The 21,168-nt window shown below is 41.6% G+C and overlaps 1 protein-coding gene across 3 annotated transcripts in view; it reads left to right on the top strand.

Annotated features, from left to right (window-relative positions):
* Nucleotides 1–21,168, top strand: part of PHACTR3 (phosphatase and actin regulator 3) — a 95,364-nt gene that overhangs the window by 72,641 nt on the left and 1,555 nt on the right. For all 3 annotated transcript variants that reach the window (XM_031590313.2, XM_031590321.2, XM_090152072.1), the window contains exons 9-12: nt 14,196–14,251; nt 18,240–18,301; nt 19,093–19,233; nt 20,229–20,305. In XM_031590313.2, the coding sequence (XP_031446173.1) occupies nt 14,196–14,251; nt 18,240–18,301; nt 19,093–19,233; nt 20,229–20,305 (336 nt within the window). The remainder of the gene's footprint in view (nt 1–14,195; nt 14,252–18,239; nt 18,302–19,092; nt 19,234–20,228; nt 20,306–21,168) is intronic.

Here is a 21,168-nt window from a genome sequence, read left to right on the forward strand (position 1 = left end):
GCCCAGTTTAGACATTGCCCTAAATTTACCTGGAGATTGTTGAGTTTTGGGGTTTTTTTTGATGCAGCTCTGGCTGTGCTCAAACTCCCACTGGCTGAAGTAGAAATTAGGGAACTGTCCTGATTTAGATCATAATTTCAGACTGGCTGGGAAGACATGACACAGATTTGTGTCAGAGACAGAGCAGAGCAGGAGCAGAGAAAAGCTCGGCTGTCACCGCTAATTAGCTGCGTACGATTTACTGCATGCCCTCCTCATTTGGCAGGAATCCTCCAGGTTACCTTGTCACCAATGCTAAAAATAACCCTGTGGGCGTCTGCACAACCCGCAGCTCCTCGCACATGACACAAGCTATATATAGAGGCAGAATTTAATTCCGTGGGTGTGTGGGTAAGCCAGGGGAGTCTCCTGCTCTGCTCTAGACAGCATGAGATCGTGACAGCCAACGGGCTGAGGGGTTGCTGCTGGGGATTTGCATGGGGATGCTGTGGTATTTTATTATCAGCTTGCACAGAGCTGAAGTGCGTTTAGACCCAGTGCTATGTAAGGAGTTGGGATTTTTTTCATGTCCTGGCTCTTTTCTGTTATGGGCTCAGCTTTTCAGGCTACAGGAAAAGGAAAAGACGAGCAACGTATTTGGGGAATAAGTAGTAGAAAGAATGGGGAGAGGCTGGAGGACCAGGGGAAATGCAAGCAATGGCTGAGATTTTTCAGAGCTGCCTCTGGAACTGAGACGCTTGAATTTCGTAGGCATTAAGATTCTCTGTGTCCTTCCTTGAAGTCAGGTATTGACACAGTTGGAAACTCCATTCTGTACCCAGTGACAGTCAGTGCTGGCCTTGCAGTCAAGGGGGTTTGGTATCTGCTGCCAGAATTACTCTGAGGCAGTCTTCAAGGATAAAAACCACAAGGAAAGAGAGAAAGCTCAAGTTTTGTTCACGTCTCCAAGCAATGAGTGAGTTTAGCCTCTTGTTTACAGCACTTTTCAGGTTCAAGGAAGCTGCCATACAGCTCAAACACATGTATTACAAGAGATTCAAGATTATCAGTACTTGACATACCCTGTCCCTTTTTCTCAACGACTGAAGAGCTCTTGGGAAAGGTACCCCTTGTTCCCTTTCGCTTATTATATTTGCAAAAACAGAATGAACTTCACTAATGTGAATCACTGATCAGCAAGTAACAAACCCAGCCCCCATGTATGTGTATGTGATCACAGCAGATCCTCCTGAAAGAAATTGTTCAACAAGAAGTGTTTGTTTGCTTCAGTAATGAAGCACAACACGTGCACAATTACTTGCAGGACACCCTGTCAGCTGCAGGCAAGAGCCACGAGCTGAACCTGAACAAGAGCCATTTGCTGTATCACACCAACCCACTGCGTGCCTGACAACAGCTTTCAAATATGCTACTTCATTCATAAAGTGTTACAGCAGTGAAGATTTAGTTCCATAGGTTAATTTTGATCTGAACACTGCATATGTGACTCAAAGCTATTCTCAGGTTTACATCTCTAAAGATTCAGTCTGCCTAGGGATGAGAAAGCTTTACATCAGCGGGTCACAGCTGATAAAAGATTTCCTTCTGGGAAGCCCAGCTCCTTGTGCTGCTCTGTTCTACTTCCCTGACTCCAGTGCTGGGAATTCATAATCAAACATGTTTTTCAGAGTAAAGTGAAGGCAAGGGCAGCAGGTCAGTGCACAGCAGGGAAGGGAGGAGCAGAGCAGCAGGTGTAAACACAGAAGTATCGAGGGCCTTTTCCGGGACACAGAGTCAATTTCTCAAACTGATCTTCTAGCAGAAGTGGCACATGTAAATGTAGAGATCAAAAAACGTCAGAGTTCAGAAAGCCTCAATCTATTCCACATAACTTAACTATATAAATAAAATTGCATGAAAACTGCCTTAGCAAGTGTAAATAATAGGGAAAAAAACTGCGCTGTAAATGTTGGGCAGTCATAGAACAAAATGGAAATCTGCAGAAAGCCAATAATATTCTGTAACGCTTCAGCTTACACTGGATTATGATTCGGGTCCTTAAGCTGATTTGGAGCACAAGTAATTACAGAAGTTAATTTAATTTGCAGAGCTTAGAATCATAGAATCACCAAGGTTGGAAAAGATGTTTAAGATCACCCAGTCCAATTGTCTGCTGATCACCAATATTTCCCACTAAACCACATCCCTCAGTACAACATCTAAACATTTCTTGAACATCTCCCGGGGAAAGAAAAAATAGATTAACCAGTAGGGACCAAAACAAGCTGTTCTGGTTGTCACCAACCATTCGTGCTGTACTGTGACAAAAACCTGACCCAAACAAAGCGCTGTGGCAGTTGTGGGCTACCAATAGTTCAAGTGGCAACTCAGGCACTCACAGTGGCAGCCCTTGCCATTTGTGGGGATGGTTGCTGTGTTGCTGCCATTACTCACATCTAGGTTTTTGTCACTTGTTCATGAAACTCAGGAACAGTATTTTATGCGCTTCACGCGAAGCACTTACTCCAAATGTACTTAAAACAAAGGCAAGATGGGATGGACAGTATGTATCTGTAAGACTGTGAATTGGAATAAGCAAAAATGTAAGCATGAAGAGGGGCTGGCTGTACATTTTTTCAGTTTTAACGTACCTAACTTCAGTCTTGCCACATTACATTTTATGTGAACAAAGAAGAAAGATTTTCACTGCTCCCCTTTTCCTTTAAACCTAATTAGCTTCATATGCAGAGTGGATTTAAGTGACTTTTGCCACGACTGTTGCTGTGCATTGCAGAATACGTATGCAGTTAGAATTTACTTCTCCCACAGAATATGCAGTGTGGCTTTTAGATGGAGGAAGGGAAAAAGATGAAACTTATGATCACCTTATGATGTGGTGTCACATTTGAATGCACCAGACCTGGAGGGCAGACAGCGAGTACCACAGCAGTGGGTTATTGCTGTGTTAGGGGCAGTGTTGCCAGGTGAGTGGTTTGCACCTTTGCATGAAGAATTCAAGCATGTTTTTAGACTTCCTTCCAAAAACTGGCCAGACCTGATGGCTCCCAGCATGTGATCAAGGAAACAGCAATTAACACACGGCAGTTGCTGGCTGTCCAAATACTGTTAGGGTTACCACCATTTCCTCCTCTCATAGCTCTAAGCGCAACTTCTGTGGCCTCATTCATTCAAGATCTTAATTCCTCCCAGGAATAGAGGCTTGGGCTTGCCGCTTTCATCCAGTAAAACTGGGTCAGTGTAGCACAGCTCCTGCCTTTCTGAAATAATCTCAGAGACAGCGAGGCGGTGAAAAGTGAAATAAAATAAATATTTAGAAAATTGACAGGAGGCAGGGAGAAGAAACAGGTCAGAATAGAGGCTCTTTGTTTTTAATCAAACTACTTAATAAATATTGATTAGTCAGATTAATGATTAAAATGTAGTTCTAGCTAAGTCTTTTTGATTTCATTCCCTGTGCCCACCTGGCAAGCTGCAGCTGTATCACCAGGTCTTGTGGGCTTCCTCTGGTGTTGTGGGATTTTTCATATAATGTGGGAGCTGCTTGACTCCAACAGAGTACTTCAAGTTCCCTTCAATAATTTAATTACCTTGAAAAACAGATACTGAAGCAGCCAACTCATTTCCCTGACTCTCCAGCCTCAGGATAATGATTCTTTCCTAGAAGTTGCCCTCATTTTCTGTCTTCTTCTGTAGCTGTCATGTTGCATATCAAAAGACTAAAAAAGCCTCTCAGGTTTATCAGTCTGTGCTCGAGTATTTATCCAGTGGAACAAACAACAACCTCTGACGTTGGGGACCTTCTGCTGAAAATCCACCTTGCTGAGGACTCTCCACACAGCTAGGAAATGGATTGGCTTGAAGAGCCAACACATTGGTAAAATCCTAGTCTTGAATCACATTAGAAACAGGTTTCTTCAGCCTAGTTAGTTCACTGTTGCATAAAGATGCAACAGTTATTTTTTAAATTAAAATTATACAAAATATGATTGGGCTGAGACACAAACGGTAGAATAAAGATTTGAGTGCCTCACTGTTGGGAAAAAAGAAAACACCAACACTCAAAATGAAGACTGTGTGGCTCACAGATGAGCTTCTGCATCCATTTGCTTGAGATGATCATATTCATCGGGCAAATCAAGTTGTGAATGAATTAATACTTCCTTAGTTTTTCAGAAATAATAACAGTAAAAACAGCAAGGACAGCCTCTCCAGATAGCAGCTGGTCTATCGTGAGGAGACATGCCTAATTGGAAGGCTTTGCAAAAGCCATTTTCTGGACAGTCCACACCATGGCCTTACTGTTATAGTTATTACAGGGCATGGCTAGAATACTTAGAAATACCACCCAACAGGAAAGATCCTCCTTTTCAAGAGGAGGTGAGATAAACCAATACTAATGTTGTACAGAAAGTTGTATTGATAGATGCCATGTTATTACTCTTAAGATAATCTCTTCACAGCTTGTACAACCTGAAGGAAAAAGATAACAGTGCTCCATGAGGATGACGAGGGCAGGGTAAGCAGGGACTTGCTGGCACACTGGAGGTTCTGGGCTCAAATGCAACATTCCATCAACTGCAGTGAAAAAAATAAGGCAAAAGAGGCCTAGAAAATCTGTGTGATGGAGGTCATTTGTGCACAGAGAAGGCCTTTCCTAGCTTTTTTGGAAAGTCACTGCCACTTGGCATTCCTCTGCTTGGCTCTAGAAGCTCCTAGCAAACACTCAGCAGACCAAGCAACTCTAGGGCAGCACAGGTATGGTATGCATGAATCCTTTTTCAGGAGCAGAGACCTTCCAAAGGCTTTCTGCTGTAGCCTTGCACTGACAGTAAAATACAGCTCATGTTGTTCCATAACAAATCATAAAAGAAATGTCAAAATGCTTGGGTCAATGTGAAATGTTACATAAGTAAATTATTATATTTTGTTCGGTTTAGGAACCTCTATTTCAAAAGTACTGAAAATGAATGGATAACCTTATAAGAGGGAATGGATAATAATGGATAAGAGGGAAATGGATAACCTTATAAGAGGGGAAAAAAAATTAAAATAAAATTGAAAAAAAAATTAAAATTCAGTGCAGTGAAGAAACAGATTCTAAACATTCTATGGGCAAAGGCTGCGGGGCTCAGGCCAGTCTTGGTTAATAATAGGACAGCAAGCTGCAGGTCTAGCTCTGAGCTGGAAAACACTGCGCTAACAATAGCATGTACGACAGAAACAGCAAACAGTACAACAGATGGTGATATGCTATTGATATGCTATGTGGAGGCAGGGATATCCCAACCGTTTGGAGATGCTGCGTGGGTGAGTGACAGCAGAGAACTAGGAAGGGTTTGCGTTGCCAGGGAGAGTGTTCCCAGAGAGATCTGTGCCATTTGACAGCAGGTGTGTGGCCACAGACATGGTCCCAGCAGGGTCTGTCTATCCCAGGAGCATTTGCAGTTTTAGGAATCACTATCACTTCAGTTTTTTTCTTTAGGGATTACACAAAGCCAAGACAGCACTGTGATTTCCTTGATTTACTTCAGTGATTAAGAAAGCTATCCCTTGGCACGAAGCCTGACATTACAACCAGTTTGCAGAGCACAGTGGCATGCCCTCTCCATTCCAAGCTGCTGGTTAGTAGGCTCACAGAGATCGAAAGAAACAGCTCTGGAGAAAATTCTTGCTGTTGCTTTAAGCAACACCTTGCAAAGGCCAATATATTGCAGATCTTTATCTGTTACTTCACTGCGTTTGCAGACTGCCAAAGGGTCCCTCTATATAAACACAGATCACTGGGAGCAGAGAAGTAGATTCTGCAGAGCTCACAGTGCGTGGGGAAATTCTCAACTGCTTTTATCTATGGCAAGAATGGCTATTCTCATATTATTTTACTTTAAATGAAGATGTGGATAGGAATTCACATATAGTTGGCCAAGGCAAGCTGACAAGTGATGCCTACCAGCACTTCTATCTGCTCTCTGCAAATCCAGCTGTGGTTCTTTCCAGTGACCCAAATCCCAGCAGTACATTGCAGTGGCATCTGTTTATAGGAGTAACTGTATGTTAAGTGGACAGCATTGAAGGATCCTTTTAACAGGGAGCATCCCAGATGAATTCACAACGTTTTGGAACGCTTCCTTTCACGTGCAATATCCCTATTTGATGAATTCTGAAATACAGCCTGTGCTACAGTGCAAACTGACATGTTTTCTGACATTTTGGCCTCCTCTCACTGTTCCCTCTGACTATAGTGGCCAAAATTGCATTCCTGGCTGTGCAGGATGAAAAGTCGTGAGCCTGCAGACACCTCATTTCTTGCAGGGCTCAGGGATGGCTGGCAATCCAGCCTCATTCTCTCTAGAGGATTTCAAGCACAGGCATTGTATTAGGCAGTGTTTACACAGTGAAGTGAAAGAAGAAGGAAAAAAATAGGTTTTAAAACATATAATTACCCAGCAAGCACTCAGGAGTACATAACTGTCCCACTAGGAATATTAGAAGGTCTTAGTAAAACCCTGGGCCCTACTGCAGAGCTAAGATTTGCTTCTGGTCTACTAGTGATCAATTTGCAGGCTCCCCACTGTTGCACAAGCAGTTATACCAGAGTCGATTTTAGTATCACTTTGGCCATGGCAGATGTTTTTATTTAAAATATTATAGATAGTAACACACACGTAATCGGATAGAGAGAAACTTTTGGGATTTATATAATTCCTTTGTTTGCTTGTGCTCAAGTATCCAACCCACAATGTTCTCAATTTGTCTGAGATATGTAATATTCATCTTTATTTTCTGTGGGAACACAGGGCTCCAGAGTTTTACTCCTTTAGAAAAAAGAAAATCAGAAATCTATTGCTTTGCAATGAAACACTATTCACCTTCTTCAGTCTGACCTGCACAGTGTGACCTAGATCATAACCAGTCTGTGATTTCAGTCGGAAGACCCTTCAACATATATATTTTTGTACACACAGCCTTGAGCCTTCATCAGCCTCCAGCACAGAGTTGCAGTGGGAGCCTGCACCACTCAAGCTGTGATGTAAAGAACATGTTCTTTCAGCAGTTTTTCTTGCTGAGCTATTTTTAGCTTGAATGTATTCCCCAAACCTTTTCCTTGTCCAGCTGCATGGCGAAGGAGATGCAGCAGTGAGTGGTGGTGTGGCTCACAATGACATTGCTACAAAAGGAAATGCTCTAACTGCAGCCTCGCAGTGTGTCCTCAGCTGTATAACCAGATGTAATTTCATCACCCTAATGACTAAACGTTGTAATTGTGTTACAAACAGGACAGAAACACTATCTAGCAGCTCCCTTAGACCAAAGAGAAGAGAAGGTGGAAGGGAGAGGAAGAGGTTCCTGCTCTGAAATATTATATTCACAACAGAACTAAGCCATGTTATTTATTAAATAACAGCTGAGCTTAAAATTGAAACTCTTCATCAGCCCTGGAACATAGCACAACATCCTCCAAGAGTCCTCAAGTGAAGATTGAGAGAGGTATTAAAGCAAAAGCTTCCAGAAGGTGAAGGAAGGATGCTCGGCATCTGCACCTGACATTGCAGCAGGCCTTTGGGCCATAAGACTGGCTCTGCACTCCAGCTGTGTTTGGCCTTTCTTCCTCACACCTCCAGTAAAAAAACAAGTATGCAACCAAAGGTCAAATGCTGCAGGACTTTCACAGGCAGTGAAAGCAGTGATTACTGTATAGGCTTCTCCATTGGAATCCTCTCACATAATTAGGCACTGGCTCTGTGCTCATCACTAAGCAGCACTGTGCAATAGTAAGGCTGTCACAAGGATGCAGGTCCTTTGGGGCATTACCAGGATCTCAGTACAAGAGTCATGCCAGGAAAGTATGTAGTTTTCATTCCCACTGAAATCCAAACTACTCAGCACAGTGTGTTTATCATAGAAACTATAATGATGGACAACTGTAATTGGCTGAGAGACGAGGGCCAACATAATTAACTGAACTTTTGCTGATTTACAGCCTTGAAAATCTGAACAGAACTGAAAGCCAAATAAATGAATAAGATGCATAATTAAAGCAAAATATATGGCCATTACATTTATCCAGCATCTTCTTCTGGGTAACTAAAAGCAATTTATTTTTTTTTTATAATGTAAAAAATAGCTTGGGGGAAAGACAGATACAAATATCAGGCAATTTTAAAGCAGTAAAGCTTTGGCATCAACCTGCTGAATTGACCATACCAAGTCCCCATTTTCATATTGTTCTTCAGCCTCCTACTATCAGAGAATAGCAACTACTGTTACAGGAAATGCTGGCACGACACAGCTACCACTTGGTATGTGCTCCAAAATTGCCTTGAGGGTGAAACAAGTTTGTGTTTCACTGCCTGCCTTCTAATTTTGTACAGAACAAAGTCCGTAAAAGGCAAAGTCCCTCCCACCAAGGATTTACTACTAGCCATAATTGTACTCTGCAGGCAGCACTGCACTGCCACCGCTCAGCGTGTGGGTGATTCAAAGCCCTGGCAAACATCCTTCTCACAGCCACTTATGGGAAGGATGAAAATAAATTTCTCATTGAATTGAACACGATGTTCTGATAATAGAGATGCCAGTTTAAGAGACAGAGACTCTCCCCTGCTGGGAAGCAGGCACAGGTAGCTTCACGAGCAGACACAGGACACTCCCATTTTCCTCCCTGAGCCCTTTTCCCGGCTGGGCTCAAGCTCTGTTGTGAGAGGGATCCTCCCCACCATCCCGTGCAAAACCTCATGACTCTTTCTGCAGGGCTACCTGCCACAAGGGACAATCAATGTGATTGCTGCTGGCTACAGCTCACTTACTGGTGGCTGGATTGATTGTGTGCTTGTTAGTGTGGAGTCCACGGGCAAATGCACGTGTGAGCCCTCCCCCCCCTGCTCTGTAGGAGATTATCAGATGCATGTGGCCCTAAATAAGGACAAGCAGAAAAGGGATTCCAAAGCGCATGTTTTGGCTTCAGCTATGAACATGAAACAAATTCAGTTTTATGACAATTAAATCATAAAGATGTACGCTATGCAGAAATACATTTGTGAAACAATGAAGCACATCTGGGGGACAGATGAGAAACCCCAACAACACGAGCTTCTTGAAGTCCATTCTGCTAAATACTTCCAGGGTCTGCGGACAGCTGAGACTCCACAAACTGGCAAGAGGAGCTGGTAAGGGTGGAGTGGCTCTGAGCACAGCCCCATGCACAGATGGGTGGGCTGTACCTGTTGCCCATTTGTCTTTCCTCAGCTGTTCTCCACCCATATCTGCAAATGCACCAGTGACACACCTCACTGTGGCTTTGCTGAGCTGCAGTTCCCATAGCAGACAAAAGATATTGCTAAGGTTATCTATGAGGACAGAGAACTTGGCACTCTCCTGCTTGTAAGACATATTGATGCATAGCCCATCTGATAGCAGACCCTGGGATCTAAGTGATATGCACATCCTCAGACTGCTGAGGATTCAGTCACCTGTAACACTCCGATATCATCAACCTTGTGTAATGCTGGTGCTAAGACATCAGTTTCCCTGAATGTGAAGGAGAATCTGACTGTGCGAAGTAAACATTGATCATCATTCACAGACACGTGTGAGAGTCATTGGGCTCAGGACATGTGACCTTACTCTGAAGGGGATGAGCAATTAGTGGTTTTCTCCTGGAAGCCAAGTCCAGCATCTGTACCCACACACGTGTCCGACATGTTACATAGAGGCACCTCAAATCAGGCTCCTGCAGAGGAGGGCTGCAGCAGACCTGCCAAGTGAGACTTTCCCACTCCTCAGGCCAGCAGGCCAGGCTCGTTATCTCCCTGGACAGCCTATTTGCCCCAGCTGTGCACCACACATGTGCGTCAAGGGAAATAGCCAGGCACGCATGCATTTATTGCCCCTTTCTGAGCCAGCACAGAGCATCCATGAACCTTACAGCATTCCCATGTGCATGCTGCATGGAGGAAACAAATATCCTCAAACCACACGCAGATTCTCAGCGCCTGAGGTGCTCTGACAGCAGGAGCACACGTGGGCACACCTGTGGGCTGCACTCAGAGCCAGGCACAGCTGGCAGAGCTGCTCCTGTCACCCAGGAGATGCACTGCACAGGATATGAGAGTACACATATGCATACATTAATCCATTCGTCTTTTCAAGCAGTTAACTAAGAAAAACAGTCTGAAAACGAGCTGAGAATACCCCCCCAAAACTCGTTCCAAACTTAAAGGCTTACTGTTGCTCTGTGCAAAACAAATGTAACACATAAGCTCTGTCAGTCTTCTCAGCTCAAAGGGCTGGTCACACTATCACTCGTTAGGACAAAACATTCAGATTCTGAATCCTTTGATTCAACCTTTTGATCTCTACCCAGATTTGTAGCACTGCTGAAACGTACACTGCAAAGTTTGAACCACATTCAGGCACCATTCACAAGGAAGCAACATCAGTGCCTCCAGCCCTGCGTGCTCTCTGTGAGGCAGCTGCAGCCACCTCAGCTCAGGCACTGCAGATTCAGCTCTGCTTCCTTCAGTTCTTGTCACGTTTTTGTGTAAACTGGGGGGTGGGGGGTTGAAGGAGAAGCAAATTCCTGAAGATAATGCAAAACATAGCAGAACAGACACATTGTGTGCAGACTGGACAGAGACAGAATCTGCCTGCAAGTTACTTGAGAGCCCTCAAGCTGCAGAAATGGCTGCCTGTGTGGAGCTGCGCAGAGGGAACATTTGTGCCTCAACAGACAATTCAGAAAAACCCCAAACCCAGACATTAGTGTTTCCCAAGAATACAGCACTATTAACCAGAAGCTCTTTTCATACCAGAAAATACATATCTAAGCTTAATTCACTTGAAAAGAAAGCAATACTGTGAAGGGACAGGGACAGTGTGCTACATTAGAGCTCCCAGCAGCCTGCAGTTACATCATAGAGATGGCCCAAGCCACACTAGGGTCAAAATTCCCCACATAAAAACATAACAGAAATAGAAAGCACAGGACTCACCCATCCTCATCTGCACTTGTCTCACACCCACATCAGAGGTTCCCTTCAGACTTCTGCACTGCTCCTGCCCCCAGGGCTGAGGGGCAGCATAAGGCCAGGCTGGGGGAGGGCAGGAGCCCTGCAGCTGCTCATCCCCAGGTGCAGGTGCTTTGCTAAACTCCCAGGAAACGAATTGGCACAGTGCTCCTAAATGGCCTGCAGCTCTGTGCTTCAGCATTCTCTTCGTGCAAAACTTGGGGAGATCACATAGAGTCCACTGGGAGTTTGGTACTTAGCCTTTGTGAAGGCTCCTTTGTGCCCTGTGCCTGCTTCATCCTCTGGGATCACACACCGGCTGCAGTACAAAGACTTCCAATAACCATAATACTGCCAGAGTTTCCCTTTTTTTTAAACTGTAAGAGATTCGAGCATCCCCTCTCTGGAGTCAGTCTCTCTCAGCAGCTGCCTTATGGCCTGCTCTCAAACGAAGGGAATAGGAGAGCAGGATGCCAGGCTGCCCGCCGTGTGGTGGCACTTCCAACATGGCAGTGTGGCCATGAGGGAGGGCCCTGAGCTCACTGCAAAGGGGACAATGCAGAGTGGTGGAATTCTGTGTCTTAACAACTTTGGAGAAATAATTAACATTAAAACCAAAATGCAGCACAGCACATGGAACACAGGAGAGCACAGTGAGCCACACAGTGCCTGTTGTCCTCCAGTGCAGCTCAGCAGGGACCTGCGGTCCCCCCAGCCCTCACCTGTCTGAGTTGTGCTCACAGCTGCTTCCCCTGAGCACAGTCAGCAGCCCCTGGTGCAGGATACACAGCCCTTTGCCTTCACCATCTTCCTGCATTTTGTCTGGGAACCAGCTGGGGCTGGCTGCAGTGCAGCCTTCATGGCAGGTAAAGCAGATGGAAGGGGTTTTACAGCAGCTGGAAGCATCTTCTGAACAGAAATGTTGATGTAACAGGTAGATACAAGAAGCCATTGCACCTCAGCGGCAACAGATGTCAGCAGTGTTGCCTCCTCCTTATTACATCATGGCTTCAGGTGTGTTTTCACCCTGTCCCCACTTTCCCTGGTAGAAAAGTCCATTCCTGGTTTTATGGCTGTGATAAAAGTTTGAAAGTGCTGTTCACATCTCTGAAAAATTCACACAGAAATGCAGTATTGTATGGTGCAAGCATATATTTCTGTCTGTGTGTGTATCTGCATCTTTTCCTTTCCTTGGGGTAAAGCTGAAGTAGTGCACAGAAATAACATTATCTCTGGGCACCAACCGTGTATTCATCAAAGTCAAGAAAGAAATAGGTCTTTAAATAATGAACCAACATAAATACAGTAACAATGTATGTACAAATATACAGAGCATTCACTTAAATATCTATTCTCATATTTCTCATGCTTTAATCATTCTCCATTAGGCTTTTAATCCCTCAGTTTAAAGGGGGTCTCAGAATTCTGATGGAAGATTCTTGGAGAATCTGCAGATCTTGCATGGAAGGGCTGTAATTAGGAATAGCTTGATAGGCAGGCATATGACCAGCATGTGAGTAAGTCACTCTTCCCTGAGTTATAGCATAAAATGTGCACTTCTCCTTCAAACAAACCTAACCAGAGCTGCATAATTTCTGAGACATCAAGGAAAATGAGGGAGGAGGGAGGAGTGAAGGGGTAACAGATCAAAGATACACTTTTAAATCCTTCAGTTCAGCATCATTTCTGTTTCAGTTTGGATTATTACAGATTCCAGTGCTGGAATATCCAGCTCATTACTCTGAAGAGAAATCCAGAGACCTAGAGAAAAATCTGAGATGAGGTGGGAAGAATGAGCGTTAGGTTGCAGGTGTCTGCAAGTACAGCAGCTCACGATGTAAGTTCTCTGCTGGTGTAAGCCTGGTATAGTTGTGATGCGTTCCTGTTGCCAAAGATGAGAACAGAATTTGGCCTTTGCAGTGATTGCAGGGGAGTTAGAAAAGGATAAGGAGTGGCATTCGTATTTTGTGCTGTTGGTCTTATAGTATATGAACACAGAGCTGAATACAAAGGTAATTTGGTCAGGCTCGGGAAACAAAGAGAAATTTGAATTAGATACTTGCTCTTTAACAGTTCCCTCATTTTTATTTATTTTTATTTTTTTGCTTTTCCTGTATACTTGGTAAAACAAAGACCTTGGTATAGCATCACTTTATCATCATTCCTTTATTTTCTGTGCACAGTTAAGGGATAATTACTGCAACCGTGGTTTGCAGTGTGGTCCTGCTGTATTGCTTTGTCTGTAACTTCAGTCTCTGGCTTGGTAACACCTGCCACAGAGGAGACAATGAGAATCCCTGATGCTGCCAGAACACAGAGCAGGAAGCATCATAAACTGCTTCTGATCTGTTTGCTGGATTATTGCTTGAACGCTAGCAAATGCAAATGCAGTGTGTGTCTGTCTGCCTAGGGGAGGGGTTCCATTACCTGAGATTCTCTGCAGAGATTGGCAGTGTCTCATGGGGAAATCTCATTTAGTATGCAGAATAAAATCGCTATGGCACTGATCATATGATTTGAAGACTCAATCCTGAAGCAGCACTACAGAAAGGGGAGGTGAAACTGCACAAGACACTCCGTTCAGACAGCATGAGGCAGTGAGCCGCACACGAATTTTATTCAGTAGGCAGGAGGAGAGCTGCTGGATTGGTCTGTTAGATGTGTAGTCAGGAAACCACAGGAAAGCTTTATTTCTGGCAAGTCTGCATTTGTCAGAATGCATCACTGGTGTTACTAGAAAAAAAGGAAGCCTGCTGCTACAGAGATTAAAAGGTAGAAGCAGCGACAGCTACAGAAGATGACTGTGAAACTCCTTTGAAAACCACCTTAACCCTTTCTCTCAAGAGTGAATTTAACCATTGGAGGGCACTGATTCCATCTGACTGTCTGGAAAGTGTGGTGAAAAGGATGCACGTTATGAGGAAGCATTCTACCAGCAGCAGTGCAAACTAGAGGAGAACTTCTACCTGCATTGCTGACATTTGGCAAAAATTATACAAGAAGGCGTTCTGGTACCAGAATCTTGGGTTTGGGATTTTCTTTTTCTTTCCTCCTTCAGTCCTGGAGAAGGATTTTGTGTTCTCCTCCTACCCATAAACACACACAAGGAAAACACAAACCAGAACTTGGAATCCTGCAGGCTTTCCAAAGAACAGGCATGGTACAAAATGTGATTTTGGTGTTTTTCCGCAGGCGACTCAGCCAAAGACCTGCTGTTGAGGAGCTAGAAAGAAGAAATATACTTAAACGTGAGTACTTTCTTCTTAAAATATTTTATATATTTGCTGAAACAGCAATAACATTTGTGAAACATATTCTTTTTAAAGATATATTAATTTACTGGGATTATTTTCTGTACCTAAAAGTTTTCATGTTTAGCATGCTCTGGGTTTCAAATGTTGCAGAAATGAGAATTTACACTTTGCTAAGGGCATGCAATTTAGTACAGAAAAGAGGGACTTGCTTAAATTCCAGCTTTGAAATAATTTATATTGTGAATACACTGCTATGGGTGTCTGAGAGGGGAGTAGCATCCAGGTGTCACACAGTGCAGTGACACACAGACTGCCATTTTTGAAGCCATTGACTGTGTTGGCTAAAGGAGAATGGACAAAGCATCCTTGCAAAGGTGTGAGGACATTGCCAAAGACAAGTCAGAGAACTATCATTCTGAGATAGTAACAGTTATAGAGGGAGAATTCCAGGCCTATTATAAATATTGCTACAGGAGAATGTTGCTCAATGTCTTTCAAATAAACACAGGGCAGAAACTCAAAACTCTTTTCCTAAAGATTGGTGTTACAGCCAAGGGATGAAACAGGTGATAGATGCATTGGGAATCCTCTGATCTAGATGGAGAGAGAGCTCTGAAATTCTCTCTGTGATGGGGTCTGAGATAGGAGAATGAGAGAAGTTTCCTGCTAGAAGGAAAAGAATGTTGCTTCTGTTATTTTTGTGGTTTAGTTAGTGTTGAAAGTAAAAAGCAAACAAACAGCACAACACCCCAACAGCAGAATGATGGAATGATGTGATAATGGGTTGCTTCTCATGAAACATGAATACAATTTCTGTATGGCCACATATAATGTGACTGTGTGGCATATGTCATAGAAACAATGTTGCCTTTGGTGTTTAATTCATATTTTATTATCAATGTGATTGAAGTTCTTTAGAAAAAAAAAGTTACCCACATTTTGTTACCTAAAATTTAATGTCTTGGAACTTTCCTAGTTTAAAGGAAAAACTTATGCAGTTGCTATTAAAGTTATTGTAGGTTTCATTTCACTTTTGACATAAAGGGATTCCACAGGCAACTTACATTTTCAGCACTCTTCCAAAGCATACGTTGTGCATGCTTGAATTGGATGCAAATGTGCACAGCTAAATGAGAAACAGGGTGCATTCTTTGAAAATGTGAATGGATGAACTTGGCCTAAATTTACCTGTCAGCTACACAAGAGATAAGAAAAAAAACATTAATGCAAGATTCTGAAATGTGAAACCAGATTCTCAAGAGTCAGTGCCTTAGATCTCCTTTAAGACCTGTTTTTAGGTGATTTTTCTTTTTATTATTTAGTTCCCTAAGGCAGGGCTGATCTTTACCAAAAAAATCTGTTCTTTTATGTTTACTTTTTGAAGAATGCTGGTTACATCCTTAATCTGGGTTAAACTGACAAGCTTTGATAATAAAAGTTTGAATACATTCATATAATGAGCTTAGAGAGAGATAAAGCAGAAAGAAGATAAAGCAGAATTAAAGATATTTCCTGAATGCTGGCTAAACATACTGGTCTAGATTTGTATCTCATTTAAAGGAGCTCCTGACACGAAGCAAATCCATTGACTTCAGTTCAGTTGCTCAGGCTTTATATAGATTTGCCTGAAATCACAGTGACTTCTATTCCAGTTACCTGTTCCATTATATAAAAAGTTAAGAATCTGTCAAGAACTGAAGTTATCACTAAGCTGTGACAGCAGTAATCTTAAAGGCTGGACTGATACAACAACTCTAGGTTCAGTTGTGAATGAATGTGGAAATTTGCAAACTTTCCTTATATTAGTGTGAATATAGAAATTCTTGTTATGGTTTTTAAGCACCTGCACTGGGTCTGACATGCAAAGATGTAGCAACATAAATACTCTTCAGTGAAATCACTTCAGCATCCTACAGTTTGTAAGGGTTTGTACAGCTGACTCATAAGTTTCCTAACATCTCTTAATAACACACTCTGCTAAGGAAAATGTAAAGCCAACGCTTTCTTACAATTTTGCTGAATTTCTACATCCTTTGCTTTAATGATAGAAACACTGCTGGTTTACCATCACAACTAAAATCAAGACCCAGGTGTTCACACGTGTTCTTGTGGCAGCAGAAAGCTGACACTGACATTCAAGAACGCAGCATCTCTTAAATCACACTGCAAAATCATTCTTGTCACCAGGAATTGTTTCAGTGTTATGCACAGCTAAGAATTCCCCAAATAACTCACAGAGAAGAAAAAATGAATTACAGTACTACACATGTCATTTCATAATTGAGAGCATCTCTCTACTGAGATTTATAAAGTCAGCCCTCCCTAATGAGTGTAGCTGTGTGTAGGCAGAGTGATGCTGATAGGGAAAACCTCTCTGGTTTGTCTCTGTAATAATGCTTGAATTTTGTATTGCCTTTGCTAGCAGTTCCTATCTTATCTTGCTTTATATTTTCCAGATGAATTATTCCTCATGTTTTCACATTTGGCATTTTCTTGGAGCTGGGAATAAGCACTGAGCATGTCTGAATGTATCACAGAAAAGGGTCACTGTCTAATGTTTTGTATATTCAAATTTGAAAATGAATTTTCCAATCAGAAATTTGTATTTGTGGTTTTTATTTTGGAATTCTCTCAGTGCATCTCTGACTGTGATGTGTTAAAAGGCACCAAACCACAGAAAGTTATTCTCTTTTAATAGAAATATCTAGATATGAAAATACATAATACTCTAAAATGAGTGAATTAAAGTGTAGTTAAGCATATTAATAAGTTCTTGCAAAAGTTTCTGTATCTTAGAATACGCTCTACTTTTTAAGGCGTTCTCCTTTCAGACATTTCACACTTAAACAGGTTCTTGTCCCTGAGACAGCACTGATTTTGGTTGCTCTAGTCTCTGTTTTTATTGCCTTGCCACTGAATTTTGATATGGCCTGTTACAATATTTTATATTCATATGATTTACATTTCTGCTACAGCCAGTTGTGGCTGTGCACTGCTGTGTTACTCTGTACTGATACTTATGCTGGCATTTCATTGTAATCAAATGAGCGTAAAAATACAGAATCCTTCCTTACTAAAAATATCATTTTGGAAACTCATCTGCACTGCTGGCGTCTTTTTAAGGCAAGTTAAAGCACACACATTATTTTTAATACTGGAAGTATAATAAACTAGAGAATCCCAGAGTGGTTAAACATTTTTCTCCAGGTCTTCAGCTTTGTTCAGGTCACAGACTCGTGCCTCAATTTAGTAACAGATAGTACTAGAAATAGAAATGCCATTACCTCGTATCCCAAGGCAAAGGATATATTTCACACTGTGTTACAGCACTCCACTCTATTTTTAGACCCAGTGTGTAGGAGTTATCACGGCTTGAATGCTAATAGGAACAACACACAAAAGCTAGCTGGCTTAGGTTAGAATGGAATGCTACAAAAGAAAACTTGTGAGGATAAAGAGGTTCGAATATCAGCGGCACAGACAAAAAGCATGCAAGTCAAAGATAACTACTGTGCCAGTGTGACCATCTGAAGATGTAGCCTGAGAATTAAGGTTATACAGGGCAGAACATTACTTTCCCTGAAGCTCCTGCAATAAGTCTTTTCAGCATCTACTGCAACATAATGGCTCCAGCAAAACAGAGAATACAAAAAAAAAATGATGATTAACTATGGAACATTTTGATTTTATTTCTCAAGTTCATACAATCTGAGAGTTGGTGTGGCTGCTTGAATCTAAATGTTGGCTTATGAAATCAGAACTGGAGTTCAGAGCTCAGGAAAAGCTGTCATTGGCACCAGTACTTTGTCCTCACAGAGGGGTGACTGTACCTTCCAGTAGAGAACCAGAGGTGTACAGAACTAAGAAAACAGACACTAAGAGCCAGCTACTAATTTTTATGTGATGTAATTCTTATTGCCTTGGAAACTACTGTTCTTCCTCATGAAGAAAATCATCCTTTTTCTTTTTATATTCTCTGTAGAACGAAACGATCAAACCGAACAGGAAGAAAGAAGGGAAATCAAACAAAGGCTGACAAGAAAGGTAAAATCTTGCAATACCTCCCATTAGCTTTTAGAAAGCTTGTAAAACACTGAACCGTCACCTAGGTCACTGTTACACTGTACTTCCTCCTCAGCAGTGCCTGAGATAGTGGTGTCTAGTATACGAATATCTACCATGTCTCAGCTATTAGAATTGATAGAAAATCTACATAGAAATTTTAAATGAAAAATTAGAATTTGCTTGCACTCTGCATATTTCACAGCTATACTGCTATAAAAGCAGTACTTCATTCTTTGGAGCAGAGCTGGACTGGCTCCCTGCTGAGCACCAGAAGTGCTCCCACAATACGTTTCTCTTTGCATTTTAAGGTGTTCTGAGATCTTGTTATTGTTCTGTTCCCAGGAAACCCCTTTGGAACTGTAAGCCAAATTTGCCAATAACCTGTTATATCCAAACTGGTCTGGTCCTGAAAGCCTTGCACAATCTGCTGCTGAATGCAGTAGAGAAACCCTACATTAAATATGTAACAAATTCATTCTCATTCCTTTGCCTATTCTAAATTTATGCAATTTATAAATTTCAAGGTCAAAATATTTTCATCTTTTCTCCATTATAAAGCCACTGTGCTGTAGCCCACACCTCAACTCAAACAATTATTACTCTCATAACAATAGTCTAAAGAACTTAATGGTGCCATGGAATTTCCAAGGTGTTTTTATGCAGACACATAAATGCACACTAAGCTAAGATGGCAGGCAGAAAATATTGCACAGTTTCTTGAAATGTTGGTTATTAATATTGGCTCTATTTTACAAAACTATTTAATGCAGCTTAACCAGAGACCTACAGTAGATGAACTAAGAGACAGAAAGATCCTGATTCGATTCAGTGATTATGTAGAAGTGGCAAAAGCACAGGACTATGACAGAAGAGCAGATAAACCATGGACAAGACTATCAGCAGCTGATAAGGTACTGACATAATTAAAATATTATTGCTTTCTTCTTGGCTTGTGTAAAAAGCCACGTTGGATTCTGCAAGGGCATTTTACCTCTCTAAATGTTAAGGTTATTTGATATGCTGTAGCCACACTGACCAATGTATACTGTCATAAAAAAATGCTATTTATAAAAAAAATGCTTATTTAGTGCTATAAAGGTCAGCTTATCCATTGATGCGGGGAGGGAGGGAAAGATGGATACAGTCCTTCTTCATGCTTTAGGTTGCAACTCAAAACCACTTCCAGTGAGCACACAATATTAACATTCATCCTCAAACTGCAAGTTTTTTTTCTTAGACGTGCAAATGCCCTTCACTACGTTTTGAAACATGCAATATTTCCTCTCCTGTTCCCTGTGAATACTCATGGGGTTGGTTGATCTTTCATTTTCACGAGCATAAACAAGCAATTGTTTCTGCTCCATCATATACCTGCCACATAATTAATTTACATGTGAATTTAATTTTCACATCTAAGTACCTGAGATACAACCAAAAGAGTTCAGCATGATTCCAACTAGAACAGTTGCTGAATAAGGAGTTTTGAAGTTTCAGGGATGCAGCAAATAGAACAAGTGCAGATGCTAGGATAAGTTCTGGATAAGATGGCAAATACACGGGTGGATTACTTACTGCTTTGGTCTGAGATGCAGAAATCAAATTCTTTGTTCTTCATTCCAGTATTTCCCAAGTAAGAAGTGTAATAAATGGCTTTAGAAGACTTACATAGAAAAGGAACAATATTTTATCTTTTCCCATATTAGCTCTTCTCTAGCAATCCATAAAATCATCAGCAATCTATACAACCTAAATATTCAGCATCCCTACTGGCATAGTATGCCTTGCTGTACATAACACCTATTATTTCTGCCTAATGAAACTCATGTTCTGCTTTGTGAGTCTGGTATTTTACAGTGCTTGTAAGTACAAAATTATTTGTTAACTCTCTTCTATTTTCAATTCCTAGGCAGCAATTCGGAAAGAGCTAAATGAATACAAAAGTAATGAAATGGAAGTACATGCATCAAGTAAACATTTGACAAGGTCAGACTTCCAGCTATTTATTTCCATTGCTTGATAATAAACAGTCTCTTTGAGTCCTGAATCTGTAGATTTTGGTCTTACATGCTGAATGTGTATAGGAAGCTGTATTTTGAAAGAAAATGGATGCATTTCTTGTTCATTTCAGAGCCTGGCTTTTCTGATTAAAAAATAAATGTAGATTAGCAAGTACTGAGAAGTCCCCACATGTCAAGAGTATCAGTCAGCTTGCATTCTTTGCACCTAAGATTCAAAAGCTATGGCAAAAATTTAAATGTAGGGTATAACAGCAAAAAAACAAAACAAAACAAAAAACTTACTATTTAAATGCATTTAAATGCAACATCATTACATACTACTCTGATTCCCCCATTAGCAGGGGAGTAATGCCCATATATATTACATAATAGACTCGGTGTAGAAGATGGAAGCTGTAGATTTGCATCACTTGAACAGCAGTCCAATTGCTACTGGAAAGTGCAGTCCTGAAAAGCACAGTTAGTGGCAGACAAGCAGAAGCAAGACATAAAACTGGCTTGGACTCTTGGCACTGCCTGAGTGGCTGGGCCACTGTGTGTCTAGCCAGTCTTGCCTTTGCCTCATCACAGCACTATCACAGGTTTATGTCTAAACATTCATGAAACCACTGGAATTTTCCAACAGACAGTAACTGTGAGAGAAGCCATTAAGCTCCATGCAAAAAGACCTTGTCGCTTACAGAAAAATTTAAATAGAAACCAGTTATTTTGTACAATTTTTGCGATGTCTGTTAAGTGAGTCCTATTATTCTTAAAACACAGTTTTGGGACTTGCTGATAGCACAGTGTACTTTTGCCAGGTCTGTAAGCATTCTCTAAAATAAGTTG

This window comes from Phasianus colchicus, chromosome 17 (genome assembly GCF_987193195.1).
Source record: "Phasianus colchicus chromosome 17, bPhaCol1.hap1.1, whole genome shotgun sequence".
In the NCBI taxonomy this organism is placed as follows: Eukaryota; Metazoa; Chordata; class Aves; order Galliformes; family Phasianidae; genus Phasianus; species Phasianus colchicus.